The sequence below is a fragment of the Sus scrofa genome, chromosome 6 (assembly GCF_000003025.6).
Source record: "Sus scrofa isolate TJ Tabasco breed Duroc chromosome 6, Sscrofa11.1, whole genome shotgun sequence".
NCBI classification, from domain to species: domain Eukaryota; kingdom Metazoa; phylum Chordata; class Mammalia; order Artiodactyla; family Suidae; genus Sus; species Sus scrofa.
In genome coordinates, this window is record NC_010448.4 from 97,925,659 (window position 1) to 97,946,595 (window position 20,937).

The 20,937-nt window shown below is 48.0% G+C and overlaps 1 protein-coding gene across 1 annotated transcript in view; it reads left to right on the forward strand.

The window, feature by feature from the left end:
• PIEZO2 (piezo type mechanosensitive ion channel component 2) overlaps window positions 1-20,035 on the forward strand; it is a 301,579-nt gene extending 281,544 nt beyond the window's left edge. Inside the window, 12 exon segments of the mRNA XM_021096049.1 lie at window positions 717-849; window positions 1,752-1,899; window positions 1,988-2,202; window positions 3,116-3,274; window positions 5,473-5,620; window positions 8,574-8,762; window positions 9,192-9,284; window positions 11,408-11,580; window positions 14,250-14,378; window positions 14,896-14,975; window positions 16,034-16,217; window positions 18,502-20,035. Coding sequence (XP_020951708.1) covers window positions 717-849; window positions 1,752-1,899; window positions 1,988-2,202; window positions 3,116-3,274; window positions 5,473-5,620; window positions 8,574-8,762; window positions 9,192-9,284; window positions 11,408-11,580; window positions 14,250-14,378; window positions 14,896-14,975; window positions 16,034-16,217; window positions 18,502-18,754 — 1,904 coding nt within the window. The 3' untranslated portion in view covers window positions 18,755-20,035.

Below are 20,937 nucleotides of genomic sequence, written 5' to 3' on the forward strand. Positions count from 1 at the left end.
GGGAGAGCACACTGCCTAGTACCTAGTGAGTGCTGGACACAACGTAGTTTTTAAATCCTATCCAGAGATTCTGCTGCCTGTGTCCAGAGTGCTGTCATCACGATTTATTTTGAAGACATATTTAGATGTAATCAATGGGGACTTTCAGCCAAACCATCTAGTTATGCCCTAAGCTCATTATTCATTTCTTACTGAGTAGCCAGTAATATGAAATTACATATGTGTTATGGTTGCCGCTCTTGGGGTGATTGGGCTTTTGTTTTATCCAAAGACTCTGTGTTTGTCCTCACAAGACACTTTTCAGGTGGACACTGGCAGGTCCCCCTAGTATCAGTTTTACTGTTAGAGGAATTTGGACCTAAAAGAAGGCATGGCTCCTGGACTCAATCTAGAAAACCCACAACACAAACCTGGGACCCCGTTTATCATTGATAGTAACTGTTCTCCAATCTGCTTCTTCTTGGGACAAAGATCACACAGTGGTCCAGGAAAAAGCCAGCAATGGGTATAAAAACCCACAGATGCCTTTCACTATGGAAGCAGAGTTGAGGCTGCAGATTCTGAATTATCCATCTCTGCTATTATGGGGACCTGTACATCTCAGCCTCTAACCAGACTCAGGCCATCTCTCTGTGTGGTGGGTACCAGGGCTCTTGCGATATTTACGTCCGCAAACCCAAAACTCAGGGTGCCTCTTGGTTTCTCTTCATTTCTAGGCAGCACAAGTACCCGAAACAGCAGCCAAAAGGGAAGCAGTGTTTTGAGCATCAAGCAAAAAAGCAAACGGGAACTTTATATGGAAAAGCTTCAAGAACACTTAATCAAAGCCAAGGCATTTACCATAAAGAAGTGAGTGCTGCGAAGGCCTGGGGCAGGGAGCTGGGATCACTTATTCCTCATCACCCAGAGCTGACTCCTTCCCCCACAAACATCAGCTGCTTAAGGCACAGCAGGCTGGTTATGAGATTGCTTTTTAAAATCTCTGTCCAATAGGGATCGTTCACGTTTATGTCCATCCGTTGCATTTATAATACTTTTTCTATCTGAACACGGGCTCTCAGTGTGTATTTCCAGGCATATCATGGAAGAGTCCAACCAGACAGAGAGGCAGTGATGTCAGAGATGGAAGATTTTTAGAATGCATTCGCCCCTAGAGGGAAATTGAGGTACCTGGGGAAGTGGTTTGTTCAACGCTATGAAGCTCAAGTTCATCCACCATGGGCCCAGGTCTCCCAGGTGTCAGGGTGCAGACGGGAGCAGCAGAGCTGGCTCTGAGCCCAAAGGCCACGTTCCCCTGCATGTGTACCTGAACCGAAAGTGGAACCCTTCCGAGCACAGTGAAGCTGGGCAGACGGGCCAGGGCACAGTCCTGGAGGACTGAGCAGGGTGAGCTGCAAAGCCAAGAAACAACCCCAGGTCCACGGTTCCTGGGGCCATGGCAGGCCTGCAGGTCTGTATGTCGTGTTCCCACTTGCTCTCACCCCAGGCCTAGGCCTCAGGCTGATGGTCTGTCCCACAGAATCTGTAGGATTGCCTGTCCCACAGAAAGGAAAGGAAAGCATGGAGTTAGGTAGCAGGACCAAAGGGTCCCTGAATCGGGGCAGACTGGGCTGCAGATGAGATCTGTGGTCCATCGGCTGCGAGCTGGGCGCAGTCTCTGCCCGGGACGCCATCCTGAGGCTGGGGGAGGGTGTGAGCTGGCAGGGAGGGGAGGGAGGATGGTCGGGCCGGCAGTCGTGTCCGTTTCACAGGGCCCTGCAGATCTACGTGCCCGTCAAGCAGTTCTTCTACAACCTCATCCACCCGGACTACAGCGCCGTGACCGATGTGTACGTGCTCATGTTCCTGGCTGACACCGTCGACTTCGTCATCATCGTCTTTGGCTTCTGGGCCTTCGGGGTAGGTGGGGGCCAAGGCACCAGGGCCAGGGGTGCTGCCCTGTGAGCGCCACCCGCCTGAGCCCGCTGTCTCCCCCCCGCCCCCCCAGAAACACTCAGCAGCAGCGGACATCACGTCCTCGCTGTCCGAGGACCAGGTCCCGGGGCCGTTTCTGGTGATGGTCCTCATCCAGTTTGGAACCATGGTGGTGGACCGGGCGCTGTACCTCAGGAAGACGGTGCTGGGCAAGGTCATCTTCCAGGTCATTCTGGTCTTCGGAATTCACTTCTGGATGTTCTTCATCTTGCCTGGCGTGACCGAGAGGTAAGGTCTGCGGCAGCCAGAGCCGTGCGGCCCTCTTTGCACGAGCCTCTTTCATAAGGATGGGGGCCCGACAGAACCGCCCGGTGCCGGCAGAGGCATGTGGCCGGGCAAGTGAGGGGTTTTCATCAATATTGAATTCAGTGTGTGTTCAAGGTGCAGGCAGATTCCTGGGAAATACGTCACCACGTTTCATCAGCATTCACAGACGTAGCGCTCTCAGAACAGGGAGGGACAGCTCAGCAGACAGAGCACACCTGGGGCCACTACACCTGAGCAGGGGCGGAGGCAGGCTGCACCGTGGTCCTGGGCGCATGACTGAGGGAAAGAGAGGATGCAGGATGGTGCCATTGACCAAGCGGATGGAAAGAACAGAGGCAGTTAATCTGGTAGAGAAGACGGAGGGGCGGGGGCAGGCGGTGACGGCATCTGCTCCACGGGGCGGTGCTCAGGGTTAAACGCAGCAGCATCTGGAAGCACAGGGCTGGAGCATCACACCTCATGGCACCACTGCATTAATACAGCTCTCGCTGCTGGGCAGTGGCGATGTCTGTGGCGATGTCTTGGACACTGAGGATGGGCTCCCAGGACTCAGGACACCGTGAGGCCACAAAACTGTGTCCATGCAGGTCCGTCCTTCTTGGAGCTCACCTTTGGGCCTCACCTAACAGCCGTCTTTGTTTTCAGATCTTTAACTCGAGATGAGTTGGGGGCACCTTCATAGGAATTTTTTAATGATTCGATTTTCTGGCCTCGCCTTTGGCCTTTGAAGGGATCCTCTGTGTGAAGAGAATTTATCGAATTGACTTTCAGCGTCAGAAGGGCGATGAGGCTTTTTTTTTTTATCCTAACCTGGTGTCTTTTTCTGCCAGAAGAGTACTCCATGCCTTCGCTTTCCTGTGCTTTCACATTTTAGGAAATTTAGCCAGAACCTGGTGGCCCAGCTGTGGTACTTCGTGAAGTGCGTGTACTTCGGGCTGTCCGCCTACCAGATCCGCTGCGGCTACCCCACGCGCGTCCTCGGAAACTTCCTCACCAAGAGCTACAACTATGTCAACCTCTTCCTCTTTCAAGGGTAAGGGTGCCCCGTGCTGACACGGCCACAGACAGAGCGGGCTGGCCCTGGGAGGGGGCTCAGTCCCCTCCTGGGAAGGGGTGCAGAGGAAGCTGACGGCCAGTGGTTCACTGGGGCCCCTTGGGCATGCACACCCAAGAGCAGGTGTGCCTCTCGAGACACCTTTCTGTGTGGTTGCCACCCACCTGGCCAGGATGCTGCTTTAGGGCCAGCTTCTCCGGTTAATTTTCTGTTTCTGAAACCTGTATATTTAGGATGATAATACTTCTAGATGACACATAGGGGGTCCATGATCCTAAGTGTTAATGTGGTTCTGGGAACAGAGCAACAGAATATTTGGAATCTGGACTATTCCAGGATGTCTGGAATGTTGCTTGTGCAAGAAGCCATCCATCATGGGGGCATTTATGCCACCTAATACTGCCTGTCACCAAGTTGAATGTCATGGGACTTGCCTGTTCCTGGAAGTAAGTTACAGCCACTCGCACGGACACATTGGCTCTTCCATGTGAGGGTTTCCTGGTGACACCTCCTCCCAGTTCCCACGGAGATTACACCTCAGTGTGAGGCGTCAGGCTGCTCCGGCCCCCAAGCACCAGGTGTAGAGACCAGGGACTCCATCTTGGACGCTGTTGTGTGTGCTCAGATGCTGAGAATCATCACACATGTAGTTTCACTGAGCGCTGCTCGGGTGGGGAGGGGCCTGACCCTTCAGGGGGCTGGACTAGTGCTCGCCCCCAAGGCTGAGGGGCTCAGGGAGAATTCCGAGTGGCAGACCATGCTCCTGGGAGAGTCTGGAGGACATCCCCACCCCCCCAGGAAGAGCTCCGTGTCCCAGACACCAGAGGAGCCCAGGCCAGCCCACCCCCAAGCCAACACAAGGGGCCAGGCCAGGGGGCCCATAGACTGAGTCACCCAGTAAGTCCCCAGCCCTGGCTCTGCTGTGCCCCCCGTGACCCGTCTGCTCCCTGTGACTTCTCACCTGCCCACATCGTTCCCTGAGCAACCCTTCCTGACTCGTTCAATGGCACAGGCTCCATAATTCAATAATTTTATCACCAACAGATTCTCGTAGTGTCAGGGTTAAAAAAATGAAGTTGTGTTTCTTTGCAAATGATATGATCTTTTAAAAAATAATTTTTAAATACTTTATGAAGTATAGTTGATCTACAGTGTCATGTTAGTTTTGGCTGTACAGTACAGTGATTCAGTTATACATATATATATATACTATATAAATATATATATACACTCAACATTTTGTAATAACCTATAAAGGAAGAGAATCTCAAATATGCTTTATATATATACTATATATATACTTATATAAATATAAGTACTTTATATAAAATACTATTATATGTACATCCTTATTCAGATTCTTTTTTCCTAGAGATTATTACAAAATATTGAGTATAGTTCCCTGTGCTAGACAGTGGGTCCTTGTTGTTCATTATTTTTATACATAGTAGTATATATATATGTGTTAAGCCCAACCTCCTAATTTATCCTTTCCCCCAATATGATCTTATATGGAGAAACTCCTAAAGACTCACTCAAAACCTATTGGAAATAATCAGCATTTTCGATATAGTTGCAGGATATAAAATCAACATACAGAAATCAGTTGTTTCTCTGTGTTTACAATGAAACATCTGAACAAGGCATAAAGAAGACTCTCCCTTTTGTGATAGCATCAAAAAAAGTAAAATACTTAAAAATAAGTTTAATCAGGAGTTCCCTGGTGGCTCAGTGGGTTAAGGATCCAGCATTGTCACTGTAGCAGCTTGAGTTGCTGCTGTGGCAAGGATTCAACCCCAGTCCTGGGAACTTCCTCATGCCGTGAGTGCAGCCAAAAAAAAAAAAAAAAAAAAAATTAAGCAGAGAAGTTAAAGATTTGTGCAATGAAAATGTTAAGACTTTTAATGAAACAAATGGAAGACCCTTCAAACTTACTTATAAAGGAAATTCCAGTCTGTTAAAACCATCAGCCAAAAGAAGGGAAAATACTAGTCTATATATTGGAGTTTTCATGAAAAGCAGTTGTATTCCAAGTTGGATTTCACCATAATAGTCACCTTGAGAATTTTTTCTAAGCCTTCAGGGCTGAAACAATCAGGCTCTCCAGAGCCCCAAAGCTTGGCCAAGTGACAGGGCCAACCCACAACTGACCCTCTAATGTATGTGGTTTCTGCCAGGTTCCGCCTTGTTCCTTTTCTGACGGAGCTGAGGGCCGTGATGGACTGGGTGTGGACAGACACGACCTTGAGCCTGTCCAGCTGGATCTGCGTGGAGGACATTTATGCACACATATTCATCCTAAAGTGTTGGCGGGAGTCAGAAAAAGTAAGCCAGTGAGAATGCCTCAGCCCTGTTTGTTTCTCTTAGATACAGGCTGGTTGCAAGATCAATAGAAACTTCTGCGATTTTGTGGCCAAATAAATGGAGATAAGAGGCAAAAACTCTTAGGACCTTTAAACACCCCTTTGGTGTCACCCCTACAGCCCTGGGGGTCTTGGACCTGCTGCTGCCTCAATGAGAATAGAGGCCAGATCCGTGCTTTTTGGCAGTCATGCACAGTAGTTATTTTAAGAAGTGATATGTTGCCATATGACCCAGTAGTTCTTACCTGGCTCATCTGGAGCAGGAGGGAGTGGGGTGACAGGAGGAAGGTGGGGTCGATGGCTTTGGGTTCAGACTCCCCACTGACTCACCCTTTGAGGACGGACAGACCCTTAAAGGAAATTAAAGTGCAAACATCTGCTTATTCTGCCAGATTGCATATGAAGGTTTAACCATGGCTAAAATTACTGTTTCTTAAGGGATTTTTCCAAAGTTTAACCTATGAAGCAGGAGCCTGTTATTAATAATAGCAATAAACAGACAGACCACCCCTGCCATCATGGGCTGAGGGGCGTGAGATACTTGTTTTTCTCATGTTGATAACTCTTTCTTTGGAAAAGGCCCCTCTGGTCCATATAGTTTCTAATGTCTCCTGGAGCTTCTGGGAGTTGCAACCCTGAGGTCATGGGGTCTGTTGTACTGGCCTCTGGTTTTATGGGTTTTGAGAAGGAGATGGGGGCTGGCTTATATTTAAAATCATCATATCATGATTTTTAAGGGACAGAGGAGTTACTATAATGACGGCATCTGAGAGCCTTTCTACCAAAGGGACATTTAGGGTAGCAGTTAGGGTGACAAAGGGTCTGGAAATCATGATATGTGAGGAAAAGCAGGTAGAACCTGGAACTGATGTGGAAAACCAAGGGGAGGCTAAAATAATAGCTGTTTTTAACTATGGGAAATGTTGGAAAATAGATACACATTCATTAGTTTCTGAGACTCAAGGAAAGAGAATTAAGACAAGGAGGCAAAAGTCAGGTAAGTTTCACTGGAACATGAAGAACTGTCTAGTAACAAAGCTGCCCTATCACAGATGGGCTACCTCGGGCGTGATCCCCAAGGGGTGTGACTACACACAGTCACACAGAGAGTTCCTGTCGTGAGACTCCCATAGAGGGTCTGGGTCTACCCCAGCTCCTGGAGTCATGTATTAAACACATACCACGTCATTTGTCTGCTGCCACCAACAAAGGACCTCAGAACGTAGGGGCTTGACAATAACCATTTTGTCAGCTCCCAGTGCTAGGGGTCAGCATTCTGGGCTGGGCACCACTGGACAGCCTTGCCAGAGCCCCTCCTGGAACCGCTGTGTCAAAGGGACAGAGCACAAGCCGGGAAAGGCAAGGGAGATTCCGGTGCAGGAAGGGGGAGGCGAGAGAATAACGTGAGGATGAAGGGGTTGGAGGAAAGGACCAGAAGGAAAAGAAAGATGAACCTTCTTAACGTCACAGCCAAAGGAGGAAGGTCCAGACAGGGGTGGGGAAAGCAGAGAAGCCCAGGCTTAGATGGGCAGGTTAATGGTGCCAGGGAGGACCGGCCACCCTACCAGCTGGAGAAAGAGGCAGGTTGTGAACCAACTGCTGGGAGGGTCTGTCCTCTCCATGTCAGGGCAGGCTGAGGGCCAGCCCCCCAAGGCCCGGAGCCTGCCCAGGGAGCCAGACCCCAAGGCAGATAGGATGGGGGCTGCCATCCCACACAGCCTCCCGCCCACATTTCACAGGAGCCACTGTGGCTGCCCCACTCCCTGCTCACATGTGCCTTTCACCACCCATGAGCCAACAGGGGACCACAGTGGGGGTCATGCCGTTGCCCACCCTCCTTATGAAGGACAGGGTCTCCGGCCTAGAACACACGCACTCCGCCCGATGAAGGGCTCACAATCCTCTTTGTTATCTTTAAAAAATAAAAAGCCTTGGAGTTCCCGTCATGGCTCAGTGGTCAACGAATCCCACTAGGAACCATGAGGTTGTGGGTTCGATCCCTGGCCTTGCTCAGTGGGTTAAGGATCCGGCGTTGCCGTGAGCTGTGGTGTAGGTCGCAGTCATGGCTCGGATCCCACGTTGCTGTGGCTCTGGTGTAGGCCGGCGGCTACAGCTCGAGTTAGACCCCTAGCCTGGGAACCTCCATATGCCAAGGGAACGGCCCTAAAAATGGCAAAAAGACAAAAAAAAAAGAAAAGAAAAAAAATAAAAAGCCTCATTTTAGCGTATCACCCCTCCAGGAATATACACCCCCATCTCTTGCTGCGTCAGCGGCTGTTCAGAGCGGTGCCTTTTCAGCCACTCCGGTGAAGCTTCCTGCGAGAGTCAGGTGTGGGGAGGCTGTGCTAAGGGAGCCAAAAGCACTCTGGCCCCGGTTCTGCTCCATCCCCACTAAGGACGGAGACACCGGGGTGACAGGGCTTGTCTCGTGTGAAGCAGGAGAGCAGGCCCTTTTAAAGCCAACTTCTCCTGGACTGATTCCTTGTGGGAGGTGATTTGCTCCTGAGCTTTATGGACGCCCTTTCTGGGGCAAGAACAACTTCCTGAAAGGCAGAGTTCGCCGGCAGGCCCAGGGCTCAGGACACGCACCCGACCCGATTCCCTGAAAACCAGAGGCTTATGCAGCAGAGGACTCAATCCCTTGGTCATAAGTCCATGCCCAGCAAACTTGCCACCCCGCAAACCCACCCAGCCTCTTTAAGGGGAAAGTTGCTTGGGCTGCGATGCGCCCATGGTGCCACCACCGTGGACGTGTAGGAGCTCCTCATAGCCCCACATCCCTGCTCACCTTGTGCCCAGGTTGGAATGGGGTTGGTTCAGAGCAGATTCAGGACCAAATTTAGGGACCACCTGCAGAAAGAGCGCCTGCCCTTTCCCCCAGCCCACCTGCCTGAGCCGTGGCCCGTCTGTTGCAGAGGTACCCGCAGCCCCGGGGGCAGAAGAAGAAGAAGGTGGTCAAGTATGGCATGGGTGGCATGATTATCGTGCTGCTCATCTGCATCGTCTGGTTTCCCCTGCTCTTCATGTCTCTCATCAAATCAGTCGCCGGGGTGATCAACCAGCCCCTGGATGTCTCGGTCACAATTACCCTGGGCGGGTACCAGGTAATTGCGTGCCTTCTCGGGGTCTCCCTGCCCCCCACCCAGACCTTGCCTAGCACAGGGCTCCACCCAGAGGGTACTTACTTAGGTTTGACTTGTTCCCTGTCTGATTTTGACTGTTCTGCGAACACGTAATTATGAACTGGAGTGCAGTTCATATAATTATGAACTGGAGTGCAGTTCATATAATTATGAACTAGGAGGCAGTGAAGTAATTATGAACTGGAGTAATTATGAACTGGGGTGCAGGAGGCAGTGAAGAGATGGTCTGTCTGGTGTTAGGGACAGGGACCATCACTTCACAGAGCCATCACGGAGGCCAGCGCCATCAGGGTCCTCCCTGAGTCCCATTGCAGAAATGTTTTTCTCGGAACCCAGGATGCAGAGAAGAGCTTTGGGATACTAACCCCTCCGCGTGTCTTTGTTTTCCAGCCTATTTTCACCATGAGTGCCCAGCAAAGCCAGCTGAAAGTTATGGATCAGCCCAAGTTTAATAAATTTATGAAAGCTTTTTCTAGGGACACTGTAAGTAAACACGTGCGGTCAGTCTCTACGAAGACCTGTCATCTGGGCCAGCTGACTGGGTGTCACCTTAGTGACCACTTGGCTGTGGCCTGAGCTGCCAGCCACAACTTCCAGGGGGCATCAGGTGTACCCCAGCAGGTTCTTGGCCTCTGGCCACTTGGATCCTCTAAGGTGTTATGTCTGTATTATCAGACCTAAGTGTTAGTAAACAATTTTAATTCAGAGCATTTTCGTCTTAAGCACAACAGGGGTTGCTCCTTTTTAATTTTTTAAAATTTGTTAAATTGTGGTGGATTTTGACCCCTTTGGCTATAGGTCTACTTTAGGAATCTCTCCTAAAGAAGTAATTCAAAATATATATATATATAAAAAAAAAAAGGGAGTTCCCGTCATGGCGCAGCGGTTAACGAATCCAACTAGGAACCATGAGGTTGCGGGTTCGGTCCCTGCCCCTGCTCAGTGGGTTAACGATCCGGCGTTGCCGTGAGCTGTGGTGTAGGTTGCAGACGGGGCTCGGATCCCGCGTTGCTGTGGCTCTGGCGTAGGCCAGTGGCTACAGCTCCGATTCGACCCCTAGCCTGGGAACCTCCATATGCCACGGGAGTGGCCCCCAAAAATAGCAAAAAGACAAAAAAAAAAATATATATATATATATATATATAGGGAAAGCTCTATGCAGGCACCTGGTTGCGGTGGCCTTCTCTGTATCAGTAAAAACTGGAAGCAACTAGGGAATTCAGCAAGTAGGAACTGGCTGAATAAATTATGGCAGATTTTCCAAGCAACTTCCTTTGTAACAAGACAGTCATTGCAGAGACTACTCGTGGCATGAAAATGTCTCACAGTGAAATATAAATTTGAAAGGATGCTATTATTTTTTAAATGATCAAAAAATTGGGAGTTCCCATTGTGGCTCAGCAGAAATGAACTCAGCTAGTATCCATGAGGATGCAGGTCCGATCCTTGGCCTCACTCAGTGAGTTAAGGATCCCAGGCAAGTTGCTATGGCTGTGGTGTAGGCCAGCAGCTACAGCTCTGTTTGACCCCTAGCCTGGGAACTTCCATATGCTGCAGGTGCGGCCCTAAAAAAGCAAAAAAAAAAATAATTAAACAAAGTAAAATAAAATAAGTTTGGCATCCTCTACTGTATAAAACAGGGATATGTTACTCTTTTCTCTAGATTCTATAATTTTATTAATATGATAGCATGATTCTTCATCATTTAAATTTACTTGACAAATAGTGAATTTTTAAAGTGAGTGGACAAACAGGTGCTTTTCTCTTTTATCAAATCATCGGCCTGTGATGTACACTCTCAAAACTGATCTCAAGGGGTGGCAGCTGTGAGGAAGGGCCAGGCTGTCCTGGGTAGATTAAATTTCACTCTCATGAAAGGCACGTTCCTTGGTAGTTGATACATTTCTTTCTTTAGTGCATCTGATTTTTTTCTTTTTTTATCATTTATTTGCATATATATTTTTTTCTACTGTACACTATGATGACCCAGTTACACATACACGTATACATTCTTTTTTCTCACATTACGTGTTCCATCATAAGTGACTAGACAGAGTTCCCAGGGCTACACAGCAGGATCCCATTGCTAATCTATCCCGAAGGCAACATTCTGCATCTATTTACCCCAAGCTCCCAGTCCCTCCCAGTCCCTCCCCTTCCCCCTTGGCAACCACAAGTCTATTCTCCAAGTCCATGATTTTCTTTTCTGTGGAAAGTTTCCTTTGTGCCATATATTAGATTCCAGATATAAGTGATGTCATATGGTATTTGTCTTTCTCTTTCTGACTTACTTCACTCAGGATGAGAGTCTCTAGTTCCATCCATGTTGCTGCAAATGGCATTATTTTGTTCTTTTTTATGGCTGAGTAGTGTTGTTTACTGTTTAATTAAATGATTCGTGGCTATGGGTGGGCTCTGTCACCCCTGGGGCTTGGGGATGCGGCTGGGAGCTGTTAGTGCCGCAGAACACACCTGACCCATTGCAGGGATGTGCCTTTCAGAGGAAGAAAGACCTTGATATGGTCAGTTAAGAGGAGGAGCAGTTACTGTCTTACACATCCTCAGGAATATGATCTATTTACGCACGTGTATTTGTGTGCACGCAGGGTGCTATGCAATTTCTGGAAAATTATGAAAAAGAAGACATAACAGTAGCAGAACTGGAAGGAAACTCAAATTCTTTGTGGACCATCAGCCCCCCCAGTAAGCAGAAAATGATAAGCGAACTCATGGACCACAATAGTAGCTTCTCTGTTGTTTTTTCATGGAGTATTCAGAGGTAGTTACTGTATTTCCGTGCATAATTTCCCCCTTTCCCCAGTCTGATCTCGGGGTGGGGTGGGGGGAGTGGAAGGATAGAAAAATCAGAGTAATGTGTGGATCTTGGTTGACGTGACCTTGGGAACATTTATTCGATGCTATAGCTAATTTCTGTCTGTTAAATAATGATTTGCCTGAGAGTCAAATGAAGAAATTTTTCGTTTTCCTTTTTTCTAATAACTTCAGCTTTAAGGAGGCTGGCAGCGAGCTCTATGAACAAGAGAGAAAGAAAGAAAGAAAAAAAGAGGGTGATGACTCAAAAAATGAAATCGAGTCAGGTAGATTGTTAGATTTCCTTGAGCTTGGAGTTTGGTCTCAATAATAAAAAAAACTTGCTAGAGCTCCCACTGTATCTCAGTGGGTTAAGAACCCAACTAGTGTCCATGAGGATGTGGGTTCAATCCCTGGTCCAGTGTTGCTGCAAGCTGCACATGGGGCTCGGATCTGGCATTGCTGTGGCTGTGGTGTAGGCCAGCTGCTGCGGCTCCGACTCAGCCCCTAGTCTGGAAATTTCCATATGCCACAGGTGCAGCCCTAAAAAAAAAAAAAAAAAAAAAAAAAGGGTAAAGAATTTGCAGTCCCCTTGCCTGCCTCCAGCAGGGGCTGCAGCTCTTCCCTCCAAGCAAAGGGCACCTTGGCAGTCCTAGGACAGGCGAGCCCCAGGAGATTCCTTCCCACTAACTGAGCCTCCAGCCAGTGTGTGGCCACCACACAGCCCCTCTCAGGTTCAAGTTCTTGTATCCAAAAGCCCCGACATGTCAGTGGAGCCACTTGGGGGGCCTGGGCACAATACCGCAGCTGAACACCTTAGTTTCTTCCATCGCTCACTGGGCTCAGGACTCTGGGGTGTCACGTGATTGGTTCATTTGGGCCCACAATACCAGCTTCGGGGTTGGGATTAAGAGAGAATCATGATAGGTAAGGAAGAGAGCCTTCTAGAATCTGAATTCACAAGGAAGTAGCAAAGAGAGATTTTGAAGGAGGCTGCTCAGGATTTAAAGAACTCATTCTTAAATAAAGTTAACTTTATTTTCTCCTTTTAAATGTCCCGAATCGCTCACTTGGAATTCTCTACTGCCCCCAATGTACATCCTAGCCTTTCCTTGGAAGAGCTCGCCTGCAAAATGGAAGAGCTGCCCCCCAAAATGAAAAATCAATTTCTGATTGAACAGTCTTTTTTTAATTGAGACATAATTGACAGGTAGCATTATTTTAGTTTCAGGAGCACAACATAATGACTTAATTGTTGAATATATTGCAGAATGGTCACCACAAGAAGTCTAGCTTACATCTCTCCACACACAGTTACATTTTTTTTTCTCGTCATGAGCACTTTTAAGATCTGCTGGCTTCGCAACTTTCAAATATGTAAGAAGCATGCACTACAGTCACCACCCTGCACATTCCATCCCTGTGACTTACCTAGGGTATAAGTGGCAGTTTGTACCTGTCGACCCCCTTCACCCATTTCATCCACCCACCCACCCCTGGCCCCCTTCACCTCTGGGAACCACCAATTCATTCTCCGTATCTGTGAGTTCCGGTTTCGTGCAGTTTTCTAAGATTCCACTTAGAAGTGAGATCACACAGTATTTGTTGTTCTCGGACTTCTTTCACCAAACACAAAGCCCTCAAGGTCCATCCATGTTGTCATAATTAGCAAGATTTCATTTTTTTATGGCCAAAAAAAAATCCCCCTGCTTGTATACACCACATCTTCTTTATTCACTTATCTATGGATGGACACTTAGGTTGCTTCCTTATCTTGGCTATTGGAAATAATGCTGCTATGAACATGGGGTGCAGATATCTTTTCAATGTAGTGTTTTCATTTCTTTGGAGAAATACCCAGAAGTGGGTTTGCTTGATTACATGGTAGCTCTATATTTTTAACATTTCGAGGAACCTCCATGCTGTTTTCCACAGTGGCTGCACCAGGTTACATCCCACCAACAGTGAACATCTGTTCCCTGTTCTCCACACCCTCACCAACATGTGCAGTTTGTTGCTTTGTGATGACACCATCCTGACAGGTGTGAGGGGACATCTCATTGTGATCATTCTTTTGAAAACATGGGGTCAGAGTTCCCATCATGGCGCAGTGATTAACGAATCTGACTAGGAACCATGAGGTTGCGGGTTCGATCCCTGGCCTTGCTCAGTGGGTTAAGGATCCGGCGTTGCTGTGGCTGTGGTGTAGGCTGGCAGCTGTAGCTCCGATCGGCCCCCTAGCCTGGGAACCTCCATAGGCCATGGGAGCGTCTCTAGAAAAGGCAAAAGAAAGAAAGAAAGAAAGAAAACGTGGGGTCTATGAATCTCCAGGGAGATGAGCATCGTTGGGTTAATGTGAAGTGTCAGAATCCCTGTGAGAGCGTCAAAGCTGTTTCCCTTGGGGCCCCCACACTCTTCCTCCTCCCCTGTGGTCTGTTTTAAAGGTGTTTCAGCCTCCCTGGATGTGAGTAACTTGACTAAGAGGAGGAGGTAAAGGTGAGGTGGATAGGAAGGTTGGGGTTGACAGCTGTGGACCCAGTGAAACTTGGGGAGATCGGAAGTTCAGTGAGTTTTGAATCTCTCCTACAGACGTCTGAATAACCCCTGACACTGAACTCTTTCTTTTTTCCTTCACAGAAACATGAGTCTGGGTGCAAAAGCAGAAATAGCAACAGATAAGCTTTCTTTTCCTCTTAAAAATAATACACGGAAGAGTATCGCTAAAATGATAGCTGGCAACGACATGGAAAGTTCCACGACGCCGGTGTAAGTTGATCACTGTGCTGGGAAGTGTGTGTATCTAGTGCAGAATCTCCTCTGCAAACATGTGCGTGCGGAGTTCCCGTCATGGCGCAGTGGTTAACGAATCCGACTAGGAACCATGAGGGTGCAGGTTCGATCCCTGGCCTTCCTCAGTGGGTTAAGGATCTGGCGTTGCCGTGAGCTGTGGTGTAGGTCACAGCCACGTTGCTGTGGCTGTGGCTGTGGCGTAGGCCTGTGGCTACCTCGGATTAGACCCCTGGCCTGGGAACCTACATATGCCATGGGAGCGGCCCTAGAAATGGCAAAAAGACCAAAAAAAAAAGACCCTGGGGAATTCATTTGTCTTCAGAGATTTCTGATGATAGTGGAGACCTAGCAGCTGACGGCTGCACGTTGCATAGTTACAGGAAGACCCACACTCTTATTTGTTTGAAATGAGGTCCAAAAGAGCCACAAAAATTCACTGTTACGGAGGTAAAACAACAAACACATAATCACCTATCTCTCTCTTGATGCCCAGGACCATAGAGAGGATTTACCCGTACTACGTGAAAGCCCCCAGCGACTCAAACTCCAAGCCTATAAAGCAACTTCTGTCTGGTAAGAATGAGGAGAGTGGGTTCAGAGCCTTTCTTAACCTTGCTCTTGTTCAGCCTCTCTGGTTTGCATCTGCAGCCTTTATCATGCTCCTTTGCAGCTCCTTTTTCCCTGTGACTTGGGGACTTAAATTCCATGGTTAGAATCTGTTTACTTGTTTCTGTGAGCAGCCGTATCTTTGGCAGAAAACTCCCTCACACAGCGTGAATTCTGAAGGCCCCACAGTAAGAACAGTAAAGAGATAGCAAGAAATGGACCTGATTCAGCCCAAGGGTGATGGAGGACCAGTAGTAGGTCTCCATCCATTAAACTTCTCACACAGCAAAACTCAGCTCAAACGTTCCCTCCTCCAGGAAGCCCTCGGGGATCATACCAACAAGAAGTGGTCTCTCCCAGCTAACAGGCCTCACCGGTGAAGGTCCTGTGGGGGTGGCCACGTGCCCATGAATGAGTTTGTGGATATGGCCCTTCTCATTGAGCTGGGCTGCATGGGACTTGATGACCCTGTAGCACCTCTTAGAGTGCCTTCCTCTTCAAAGACACTTGGTGAGCGACGGTAACAGGAAGGGATCCGTTCAACCAAAAGTCAGTTGTTGCAGAGGTTCCGTGTAGCTCTGCAGGTTACGAAGCCGATGCTGTCTCCATGAGGATGTGGGTTCGATCCCCGGCCTCACTCAGTGGGTTAAGGACCCGGTGTTGTCCTGGCTGTGGTGTGGATCGCAGATGCAGCTCCGATTTGACCCCTAGCCTGGAAATTTTAAATGACCACTTAGTTGTCTGGAATTACCAGCAAAGATGCCCCAGCAATGGGTCTCCGCCTCTCCCTGGACTTTGGCTGCAGTGTCACGTAGCAACAGGCCTGGCCCCTTAGCAGACAGGAGAGACCCCTCCACCCCAGGCCCACGCCTCCTTTTCCACTGGCAGAGTTGACATGCCCACGTGTCCCCATCCCGGAACCCTCCGCCTCTAGCCAGGGTTTGCTATCCGGGAGCTGTTTGATCAATGCACATTAACTCTTTCATCTCTCCTGCTAATTTGCTGTCACGTTTCTCCTTCTCCAGAAAATAATTTCATGAACATCACCATCATTTTGTCCAGAGACAATACGACGAAGTCGAACAGTGAGTGGTGGGTTCTCAACCTGACTGGAAATAGATTATACAACCAGGAAGCCCAGGCCCTGGAGCTGGTGGTCTTCAACGACAAGGTCAGCCCCCCTAGCCTGGGGTTCCTGGCCGGCTACGGGTAAGGCACCATCCAGCAACCAGCAGTTATGAGCATTCACCTCTGCGTCTCAGCAAGTGGAGCAGGCTAAGTCTTTTGTCTTCTTAGACTTCTCAACTGTTATGGCTGTATTATTAGAATTTGCAGATTCTTGGCCTTCCTTTTCTTTTCTTTTTGTCTTCTTAGGGTCACACCCGAGGCATATGGAGGTTCCCAAGCCAGGGGTTGAATTGGAGCTGTAGCTGCCGGCCTACACCACGGCCACAGCCACAGCAACGCCAGATCTGAGCCACATCTGCAACCTCCATCACAGCTCATGGCAATGCCGGATCCTTAACCCACTGAGTGAGGCCAGGGATCATACCTGCATCTTCATGGATGCTAGTCAGATTTCATTCCTGCTGAGCCACAATAGGAACTCCCAGAGTCTTGGCCTTTCATTTTAAAAACTGCAGAGCCAAAGTCCCAAGAAGTTAAAATGCCCCGTATGAATCACACTACCAAGGACGGGACCAGACCTTAACTTACAGCTTCTTGACTTCCTGTTACAGCAGTTTGGTGCAATTCAGGGTTTGGTTTTGTTTTTCCCAAAAGCAAGATCTTTGTGTTTTTTTTTAATGATATTCTTTTTTAAAAATTTTATTGACGGGTAGTTGATTTACAATGTTGTGTGGATTTCTGCTGTACAGCAGAGTGATTCAGGTATATATTTATATATACATTCTCATATATATATACACCCTACATATCCATTCCCTTATAGATTATCACAGCATATTGAGTTGAGTTCCCTGTGTTGTACAGCAAGTCCCTATTGACCAATCATTCCAAACACAGCAGGGTGCATAAGCCGATCCCAAACCCCAGGCCATCTCTCCCCCCAGCCCTCCCCTTTGGCAACCATAAGTGTGTTTTCTACGTCTGAGAGTCTGTTTCTATTTTGTAAATAATTTCATTTATATCATTTTTATTAGATTCCACATATAAATGATATCCTACGATATCTGTCTTTGCCTGACTTACTTCACTTAGAATGAGAATTTCTAGGTGCATCCATGTTGCTATAAATGACTTGATTGCCCTCTTTTTATGCCTGTGTACAGTTCAGGTTTTTTGTTTGTTTTTTTTTTGTCTTTTTGCTTTTTCTTTGGGCCACTCCCGCAGCATATGGAGGTTCCCAGGCTAGGGGTCCAATCGGAGCTGTAGCTGCCAGCCTACGCCAGAGCCACAGCAACGTGGGATCCAAGCCGAGTCTGCACACTACACCACAGCTCACGGCAACGCTGGATCGTTAACCCACTGAGCAAGGGCAGGGACCGAACCCGCAACCTCATGGTTCCTAGTCGGATTCGTTAACCACTGCGCCATGACAGGAACTCCCAGTTCAGGGTTTAAACTAAAAGTCGGCATGGAGTTATCTCTTTTCTCCTTACGTTTCCTCCTGACCTTAGCAGATAGAGGGTCAGTTAAAAATCACAGTTTTGGATATGCCTGTCGTTCCCACTTCATCATGTTCTGACACTTAAATCCTAGGTCAGGCACATCCCCTACAAGACACTAGTAGAAAGTTTTGCGTTTCTCAGAATGATCTTCTGCCCAGATTTTATTTTAAACATGAATCTCTGAGAAAGGTGGAAAAGTCCTAAGCACAAAAAAGTGTGGAGCTCCCGCACTTTTCCTGCAGTGGAAACGAATCCGACTAGGAACCATGAGGTTGCCAGTTCGATCCCTGGCCTTGCTCAGTGGGTTAAGGATCTGGCATTGCCATGATCTGGCATTGTAGGTCACAGACACCACTCAGATCCTGCGTTGTGTGGCTGTGGCATAGGCTGGCGGATATAGCTCCGATTTGACCCCTAGCCTAGGAACCTCCACATGCTGAGGGTGCGGCCCTAAAAAAGCAAAAAAGAAAAGCATCTATAGTACAATGGCATTTCTACTGCATATTTTATGTAGCTCATGTATATAAAATATGCAGGAAAACTAGCTGCAGTTCATACATGAAACTGTTAACATTGGTTGTTTCCAGAATGTGAGATTTCAAAGGACTTTTATTTTTCAAGTTTTATAGGTCTGTAACGTGTAAGTTTTTTTTTTTTACAAAGATCATGTACTACCTTTTTAACAGAAAAAAAGTACGTGTTTTCACCAAAGAGAAAAAAAAATGCAAGATTTGGTAAGTCTGTCTGTCGTATCTTACATGGAGTTTGAGAAAAGATGTTACTAGTTTTTCTTTAGGTGTGTTCTATTAACTATATCTAACTGCTAGATCCAATTTCTACCTCTTTTTTTTTTTTCTTCGCAGCATTATGGGATTATATGCTTCAGTTGTCTTGGTGATTGGGAAGTTTGTCCGTGAATTCTTCAGTGGGATTTCTCACTCCATCATGTTTGAAGAGCTTCCAAATGTGGATCGGATCTTGAAGCTGTGCACAGATATTTTTCTAGTTCGAGAGACCGGGGAGCTGGAACTGGAGGAGGATCTCTATGCCAAATTAATATTCCTGTACCGTTCGCCAGAAACCATGATCAAATGGACCAGAGAGAAAACAAACTGACGCCCCAGGCCACAGCCTGCAAGCCAAGTTAACCCGGGGATTTTCAAAAGAAAAAGAAAAAAAAAAGAAAAGAAAAGCACAATATTCTCCTAAGAGCTCAGCATTTCTCATCCGATGGAAATGGTTTCTCTCCCGACAGGTGCACAGGGCGTGGGCTTCCTTCTGCGGTCGGAGCTGCCTGGCGAGTGAAGACACTGCTAGAAAGTTCCACGTAATTCCATTTCTCTGAAATCAGGGCTATGTGCTTTATGTTTTAGTCCACGGGGTCTTGTGTTGTGTTGGATGGACTATGTGCAGGGGTTGTTTATGGGTCTCGTCCCTCAGAGAAACAGAGCAGGAGACGGAGGAGGAAGGAAAGACTTGTCCTGAGGGACAGCGCCCTCCAGAAGCGATGCTACAATGCAGGGCTCTCTGCGCCCCAATACACAACATAATGGGGGAGGGGGCTGATGACTTCAACGCATATTTCTAGGGGAAGGATGGAGGGAGCCAGTGACCCATGGCGATGCCAGTGGAAGGAAAAGCCTCATTCTAAGCAAAAAGATAACCTTAGTGACACTCGTACTGCCTTATCTTAACCGAAGACTAAGAAAATCTTTCCCTTAAACACCAGTGACTTCTCAGGAAAAAAAAAAAGAAAAAAGAAAAAAAAAAAAAAAGCAGCAAAACAAATATATGGACGTGGCGTTGCTGAGGCCCAGCTGGTGACTCATTCCCAGGTGGTGGCTTTTCTGGTTCAGAGAGTTACTGCCCCACCCCCACCTCTATGAAGCCCAGACCCCAGAGGGAGGTGACAGATGCCACCCGGCTGGAGGGGGGGGGTCCCTTGGACTTGTCACTCTTACAACCAAGGTCTGAGCTCTCCTCCACACCCCCCCACCCCTGGCTTCCTCCCATTTCCATGACTCACCGCAGTGGTTTTTCCAGTATGTGACATTTTCTCCCTGTTTTTCAGGTATATCAACGAGTTTACATATTCCAATCCACATTTTTACATCTGAGACGGGTTTTTTAAGTTCCTAATTATGAAAGAAATATGTATATTGCGCTTGGGGAAATAAAAAAACGGCCTTTTCTTAAATTATTATTATTGATCATACCACCTCTTCATTAAGTAGCAATGTAGCATGACAAATCCATGATTGAAATGTAGTTTTCATTCCATATTAAAATACAGTTTCTGAGAAGAATCACTGAATGGCCTAGAATATGTCCCAAAAAATGATCTTCTGTAGTTTGGGTTCAGGACTGACTTAAAATAAAGCACATCCTGCAAAGTCACTTTAGGAATACTCTTCATTCTGCCTTATTGCATGAAATCAGAAAAGCAACTGTTTTCTGTACTCTGTACAAGGAGCTAAAAAAGTCAGCTGGGATAAGAATCCGCTTCTTGGTGGTTTTCTTGTTGGTTTTCTCGTGTGGGTGCTCTATAAAAATAACATAAGCAGGAAACAACTGGTGACAAGTTCACTTCCGAGAAGGAAGCTATGACAGTGAGTATGGAGCTTGGAAAACATCAGAGTTCAGATGACGGCCAGTGTCTGCTAGAGCATCTGTGCAAACCCATCCTTGAGCCGCGAGAGCCGTGTGCCCGCCCTCCGCTCGAGAATCAATGCTTCAGTCATCATAGCAATAAACTCAGACCACTCAGGGAGCTCTTTGGCCACGCCCGATCCCCCACAGCAGGAGGCATCTTCCTGCCGGCCCTGCTTGGGAATTCTTCCTTGGAAAACGTCAGCAGGGGCTCTCGAGAGAGGGCCTTACAGCACAGTTCGGAAGGAGGAGCGAGAAACACAGGATGAGAGGGAAGGGAGCCAGGATGGAGAGAACAGGTCTCGCGCGGCTCAAGGGAAAACCTCAGGCGCGGCCGAGGGAGAGGACAGAGGACATGGATGCAAGGTGGTGCTTCCTCAGGCCGGTGCTCAGGGGAACTCGCCCGGAGAACAAGGCCCCCCGGCTGGGACACGGGCCAGCCCAGTTATCTGATCACGTGAAGGGGTTGGTAAGCTGTAAGCGGTCCACTCTCAGACGAGCACCAGGCCTGCCCCGATAACGCTGAACACATGTCCCCTTACAAAATCGCCTGCCACCCTGGAATGAGTCCTTTGGAGATGGCTCTGGGAGGGGCAGTCCTCAAAGACAAATGGGGGTCAGACCAGGCAGGAAGGAGGATGAGGACAAGG